Source organism: Cyprinodon variegatus, unplaced genomic scaffold, assembly GCF_000732505.1.
Source record: "Cyprinodon variegatus isolate N-32 unplaced genomic scaffold, C_variegatus-1.0 Scaffold344, whole genome shotgun sequence".
Classification (NCBI taxonomy): Eukaryota; Metazoa; Chordata; class Actinopteri; order Cyprinodontiformes; family Cyprinodontidae; genus Cyprinodon; species Cyprinodon variegatus.
In genome coordinates, this window is record NW_015150797.1 from 45567 (window position 1) to 52961 (window position 7395).

Genomic DNA, 7395 nt, shown 5'->3' on the forward strand with positions numbered 1-7395 from the left:
CAGGTTGAAGTAAACACTTTTTCCCACAGTTACAGTGGAATCCTGTAAGAATGGACTCTAGGAAAGCAAGCTCTCAAAAACCAAACGCCTGGAGAGAACCTTGGGATTAGTGCAAATTAAAAATCAAAATAACATTGAATCATAATTTATTTGAAAAATCATTTCGATTTTTTCTTAAATCTCTCAGCCCTACATCAAACACTCACCTCAAACAGCTGCTGTCAGTAAGGTGCCTGTTCCTGGCATACTGGATTTCAACCATCAGAGATTCACCCATGGCTTGGCCCTCCTTCAGCTGCCGATCCAAGTCTGCCGGCAGGAGAAATATGCTAAACATTTGATTCCTTTGTTAAAAGAATAACTATATAGTGACGAGTTTGATGAGACAATTAAAAGTATCTTCTCCCTTCTGTATGTTTTTCTTTCGCAGCACTAGACTTGGATTGGTCCATCCCAACATGTGGGGACACTTTGATCTCTGCTAATCCCCTGCCATTTTTGCTTTTTAAAAGATTTAGTAGAAAATTATCATGGAAAATAAGTATTTGGTCAATTAAAAAAGTTCATCTCAGTAGTATAACCTTTAAGTCTTCACCAGGTTTTGTCAAACTGTAGTTGGTATTGTGGTCCATTTTTCTATCAGATCTCCTCTAGAGCAGTTTCTTTTTATGGAACCACTTCATTTTTGCCTTTGGGATTATGCTCATTCTAGAAGACCCAGTAACGTAGGTTTGGGCATAAAATCTCACCACACATTGCCCACTCGTCCTGTCCCCTTTGGAGAAAAATAGCTCCAAAGCATATTGATTCCAGGTTTCAGGGTATGATGTATGACTGGGCAGAACGGCTCAGGTTATCCTGAGCTATCTCTAGAGATAATCTGCTATAGGCTTAGACTGCTAGAGGACTTTTCATCATTCAGCTACTTCCTATCTCTAGTATCTAGTACTCTGTAGTTCCACCCATTAACTTTACATTATCTCCATTTTTTCCCTTTATAGTATCTTTATTGGTCAGTTCCTGATGGGCTGTGACATCATCCATTAGAGAAATATTAGCTGGGCTGCTGCCATCAACACCTTTGATTATACACAATAAAGTTTCACATGTTTTAGTGTTTAGTGTTGGGGTTCCAGTTTGTGGGGGTTGTTTTGTTTTCTTTTTTAGTGTCTCCATCCATCCACTTGATGGTGCCCTTGTTTCTCTGTTGGCCCGGAGGGCCTCTTCCTGTTGTCAACCATCCACACCTGCGGCTTGCTTGGTGATTACCATCAGAGGAGTATATGAGCAGCGGACTGTCACCACGTCCTCGCCAGAGTGTTTGCCAGTATTGGGTACTCTAGCCTCTGTGAGTTTAGCTGAGTGTGATCTTTGAGTTTACGTCTCTTTGAGTCCTCTAGTCCTAACCCTTTGTCTCCTTTTTATGATCTCAGCATATCACCTGATCCACTGGATAAGCCTGGTCCTTCAAGTCTTGGAAGGAATCTGTTCGTCTCACTGAGAAGTGAGCCGAATAGATCAGTTCACAGACCTCCTCAAGAAAGCTTGTGACAGTCCACTCCGCTGCCCCTCTGGACCACTATAAGTCTGCCTGTCTGCCCTCCAGCAAAGTTGTCTCCATACCTTGACAACTTCCCCCACAAACAGGATCCAAGGAGCTTCAGCTATTCTTCTGCATTGGCCTGTTTATCCATGGACTCACCACTCTGATCTATCCCTAGAGTTAACTTTTTCCCTGCCTCTGAGTTGTTTCTGCATGTGGGCTAAAAATTTGAAACCCTTCATGACATTTAGTCTTGTTTCTCTCCTAGACATAACTATGGCCTAAGTTTTCACAGTGACTAACTGTATGTACTCTCTTTCATTTCTTTTTTGACAAGAAACAATAAGGAGCGAGTTTACTATTACCTTTTCAAATATAAAAATTTTAGATAAATCAGTGATTTTATGTTAATATTGTATGTCTGCCTCTGCCTCCTGGAACCCCAGCCGGCCTTGGCAGTGAGCCTGGATCTGCTGGAGGTGTCTTCCTGTAAAAACAAAGTTTCTCCTCTACATTGTCGCTGCATGCATACTAAATGTGAGGGATTGCTATTGAGTCAATGACAAAATGTGAGGGAATATCTACCGTCACTGCATGCTCATCCAGGGAGGCAAATCTTGCAAGGTCAATGACTGGATGCAATAAGCTAGATGTCCTTAGTTAGAAGACTTTCTGTTTAAATGACTCGGTTGAAATGTGTCTGCAATATTAATAATTGAAATTGCTGATATACTGAATTTAGGTCATTTTACGTGGATTGAATTCAATTTAATTGGATCAATCTGAACTGAGAGTTTTTGAGAGGGATGGAAGATCACCATGAGCTATGATCTAATTTAGTAAATGAAAATGTTATATTTACTTATTGTAAAATACAAGATAAAAAAAAAAACTTAAAAAGGTAATCTGTTCATAATTAACCTGTACTGTGAGTAGAGTTAAGAAAATACAGTTTGTCTTTGAAATGCCCATTCAGCACAGGTGAATTCCTGTTCACCTGTCATGGTCATGAAGGCAGTGATGGTTTAGTATTAAAACATCTGATCTAAAGACTCAAACATCCTGACAGTTTTTATGGGATCAGGTAGTTGAACTTATTAAAGATTAGGTTAGAATAATTAGTTAACTGATATTGAGTTCACCTTTCTGTTTGTCATTCAAATCCTGGACTTCCAGCAGCAGTTTCCTCATCTCTTGCATAATGGAGCTCATGTGGATGTTGCTGCGTTTCATCGCTTCCATCTCTGATGCCAAAGAAACAGAAAAAAAAAAACAGAGATCGACTTTGAGACATTTTCAAAAGTCCCATAATTCTGAACTAAATGTTTCATAGAACACTAAGTTTGTCCCTCTTAGTTTCTATTCACCTTTAATTCACCTCAGCTTTCCATTACATAAAAAAACTATAATCTAAGAGCATATATTTGATCAATTCAGTCCTCAGCAATGATCTTTATATATGGTGAGATTGATGTTCTCACAAACCATTCATATAATCTTACACAAAAGTTTGCTGTATGTGTAAATGTTTTCATTTGCTGCTACATTCCTGGCAAACATCACAATATTATTTTATTAATTAATATTTATTTATTTTTACCTTTTTTTTTTTCCTGTACTTCTCCTTTTGGTTTTATTTGGGGAACTTAAAAGGTTTTGGACAATAAAGTGCAGTTTTAAACATTTAATGTCTAATGAATATCACAGCAATGTCCCTATTTATGAACAAACCTTTAATCTCAACACAGGATAGGCTGCTGATGGAGTGTAAATCCTGATAAAGGATCAAATACGTTTACTGACCTTCGTGTAAAGCTTCCAGCTCCTTCTGCAGGGCCAAAACCTCAGTGCGTGTTTGGCCCTCCAACACAGCACCTCCATTCCCCGTAAGGCTGAAGTCATTGTTGAATTGTGTGATCTCCTGAAGGAACTTTTTCTCTTCTTCTTTAGATTTCTCCTTTATTTTGGCCTGATGAGCAAAGAACAATCGAGTAAAGTTCCCTTCACAACAACAAAGACACGGCTATTTGCTGTTATCCTTCAGAAATCACAAAAAGTAAAAAAAGAGGCTAGGAAAATGACCGACTAAAAACAATTATTACTCATTTGTGTGAATATTTACATTAAAACAACCTGACTGAGGAGTTTAGGGCTCATCTTACCACAGAAACGGTAACAGTGAATATTACTACTGGTATTCTCACAGCCTTAGATCAGGAGTTGGGGTTGGGACCAACAGCGGGGTCACTAGACAACAAGAAGGTGGTTTTGCCTGATGTAGTATTGAATATGCATTAGACGTTAAGGACGCTTGTGCAAAGTAGTTTACGTGTGTGTATTGAATCAAACTGTTAATCATGTGCACATTTGGCAGAAATCTGATTTCACTATTACATAAAATATGTTATAATGAATTTGTAATGAACTAAGTGTCACGGTTGGGTTGAGGTTTTGATGACCCAAATCTAGAGGTGAGTTCTTATGAAATATCTGAAGCAAAAAATCGAAAAACCAGACAACTTCAGGGGAAAACTCACGTGGGGAGCCAGGAAAAGACGAGGAACCAGCAGTGAGGAACTGCACAGGGAGAGTATATATGGGAGACTGAACAAAGACAGGACTAATGAGCTGATTGGGAGCAGGTGTGAACAGAGGATTCTAGAAGGGAGACCAACACAAGAGGGCAGCAGAGGGCAACAAAGAAAAACACTAATCTATCCAGAAAACACAACAAAATAGGAATGAAGCCAATAAAACTACAAAACAAAGAAGAACATGGATCAAAGTGAAACTGAAAACTGAAAAGAACTCTTACATAGAACCAAAACCCGTGACACTAAGATGTCCCTTGAATTAAGCAGATGTATTTATATTAAAACTTTACATTGTCAAAAGGGTTTCACTGTAGTTCTGCTTATGGCGCTGTTGCCTTGCAGCAAGAAAGTCCTTGGTTCACATCCCAGCCAATGGTCTTTCTGCATGGAGTTTTCATGTTCTCCTCGTTCATGTGTGGGTTCTCTCTGGGTACTCTGGCTTTTCCCACAGTCTAAACACACTGAAAAAAATAATGCAACCGCTTTTGGCATTAATTTAATTCTATTTACTTTAACACAATTGTTTTATATTGTGTTAAAGTAACTAAATAGGGTTAACAATTGTGTTAAAGTAACTAAATATGGTTAAGTAAATGCCAAAAATGGTTGCATTATTTTTTTCATGACAGTTCAGTTAACTGGCGTGGCTGAATTCTCTGTAGGTGTGAGTGTGTGGTTGTGTTTCTCTGGGACAGACTGGCGACCTGTCCAGGGTAAACCCCGCCGTTCGACCAGTGACCGCTGCAGCCGCAACCCTGACGTCACTAAATCATTAAAAATAAACGTAGAGTGAAGAATTTCATGTATTTTTAGTGGGATTTTGTACCAGATATTTTTCCAGGAAGAATGATGCTGGGTTTCAATCAAAACATGGTGTGTACATGCAATTAAAAGATTTATTTGCTTTTTTTGTTAAAAAAATTATGGTTATATTCCTGCAAAATGTTGTTTCTCTTTTTTCACATGACTGTTTATAATCCTTTTTAGCTATATGATGAAACACCTGCCATTGCAAACAACTGAACTGGCTTCTTAAAGTAACATCTCACCAAAACGACGCTAACACTGAGTTACTGTATTTGGTGCAGCTGCTCCAGATCATTTTATTTTACGCTGCAATACAAACTGGGGATTTTAAGACCTTATAAAATGTGAAGTGTAACAGTATGCTCAAGAATGTACCTGCTGCTCATAAACTAAAGGAGCAGCATGAGGGCAACACGCCTTCATTTCAGAGGAAACCAGAGAGATGAGAGATGTTTATTCAGGCTTCAACCCACCAGATGATCCCTGAGGTGGCTCTGCTGACAGAGTCCCTCCTCAATTTGCTTCAGCATCTGCTCTTCACATTTCCTCATCATCTCACACTGCAGAGTCATGGTAGACAACTGCTGAGCCTGGAGAGCAAACAGATGATGGCAAAGTCAGGGTACAGAACCTGACAGACATGTTGAAAGGCATTACAGAAATGACAGATATGTTTATCACCCCAGAGGCTGATCGAGCCGACAGCCGTCAGCATCATATATGAAGTGCCAAATAGCACAGATATGCTTGCTCTGATAGAAAAGGTCTGTTTTTAAATCTCAGTGCTGAGGGCATGGCAGTGAAACCACTACCAACGCACGGAGGCCCCCAGTCTCGCTTACATGGTTCCCCCTCCCACTCTATCCTGTTTCCTGTCAGCAGCTGTCAATGAAGGGCCAACAGTGATGAAAATAAAAAAAAGGTGGCAATGTTCACTGGAAGGTGGTTCAATCTAATGAAAAAATCTTTTTTCTAAAAGTCTTTTGCTCAAAAACTTTAAATCAGATTTTTTTTTTACAGGTTGTTTTTTTATTTAATTTCTTTAGATTGAGTTTTAGGTATCGCCTCCTTTTCAAATTGTATTTTACTAATTGATCACATTTTCGTCACTTCAGGAATCAGGAGCGTAGAGGCGTCTCTGAAGGGACTAGATGAACATATTCTGCCGGCAGGTTTCTACATATTAAGTTAATTTAGACGTTAATANGAAAGGACTAAGGAGCTCATTCGGAGCAGGTGTGAACAGAGGATTCTAGAAGGGAGCTAGGGAAAAGGAGACCAACACAAGAGGGCAACAGAGGGCAACCAAGAACATCTAAGAACTCAAATACATCCAGAAAACTCAACAAAATAGGAAATAAAAACATGGATCAAAGTGACACTGAATACTCAAAAGAAAACAAAACCCAGACCGTGGCATTTACTCTGTTACATTTAATTTAGTAACAATTTGAAAAAGATGCACTTTTAGGAGTAGGTTTACTGTGCCATACTTCTTACTTTAACTTGAGTAATATTCTTGTAAAGCGTCGTTACTCCTACTTGAGTAAAATCTCTGACTATTCTCAATTCAATTAATTTCAGTATTATTTCAATTCAGTTTATTTATATAGCACCAATTCACAACACATGTCATCTCAAGGCACTTTACAATTCAACTAGATCACCAGATCTCTCCTCTTTTAGTAATTTGAACTATTCCAAAATCAGGTAAACATAAAGTAAACTGCAGATATTAACAGTGAAAGTCTGCTACCCTGTCCTAACATTTATACAGTTCTCATTGTAAGGATTTGTTTTCTAGATGTTATGAAGAAAAAAATGGTAAAAATATTTCTTCTGCACAAATATGTTCTTTCATAGTAATGACATTTATTTGCTGCTATAAAGCATGTCAATTAAAATGAAAATCCTTTGATGTATTTTGATACCTTGATGACAGAGTCAGGGGGCTAAATTATAGTCAAATATAAAAAGAAAAACAGATATTTGATTGTAAAAATTGATATTCAACTGTGGAAAAAAAATGTATTTTTTTAATAATTTTTTTATTATATTTTTTTTATTATTTTGGTCGCAAAATTAATCAAAAACTGATGTGTTTTTGTAACGGAAAGACGGGCACTTCAGATCCGTCTTCCTGCCAGCTGCTTTTCAGAAGGAAGCTGTCTCACTTATTCACACCCTGCAGTTCTGGCTGATGTGACCCTAAGCACACAACAGACATCCTTGTACCTGCAGCTCATGTCACCCACAGAGACCAGTTATTACCAGACTGGCCAGCAGCCCAGAGATTTCCAAGCTTTGGTTAGGTTATAAGTTAATAATCAAAAAAGGTTCCTATCAGTGGTGGCTGTACAATAAAAGGTGCAAGGGTGCCGCCCCACTCACCCAATGACTTTGATTAAGACAGAAAAAAACCCAATAAAAATTTTATTATAAAATTATATA

The 7395-nt window shown here is 38.2% G+C and overlaps 1 protein-coding gene across 1 annotated transcript in view; it reads right to left on the bottom strand.

Moving 5' to 3' along the window:
• Nucleotides 1–206: 206 nt before the first annotated feature.
• ccdc172 (coiled-coil domain containing 172) overlaps nucleotides 207–7395 on the bottom strand; it is a gene marked incomplete at its 3' end in the record, with an annotated part of 10029 nt that continues 2840 nt past the window's right edge. The window contains 4 exon segments of the mRNA XM_015385590.1: nucleotides 207–309; nucleotides 2686–2787; nucleotides 3347–3512; nucleotides 5418–5534. Of these exon segments, the coding sequence (XP_015241076.1) occupies nucleotides 207–309; nucleotides 2686–2787; nucleotides 3347–3512; nucleotides 5418–5534 (488 nt within the window).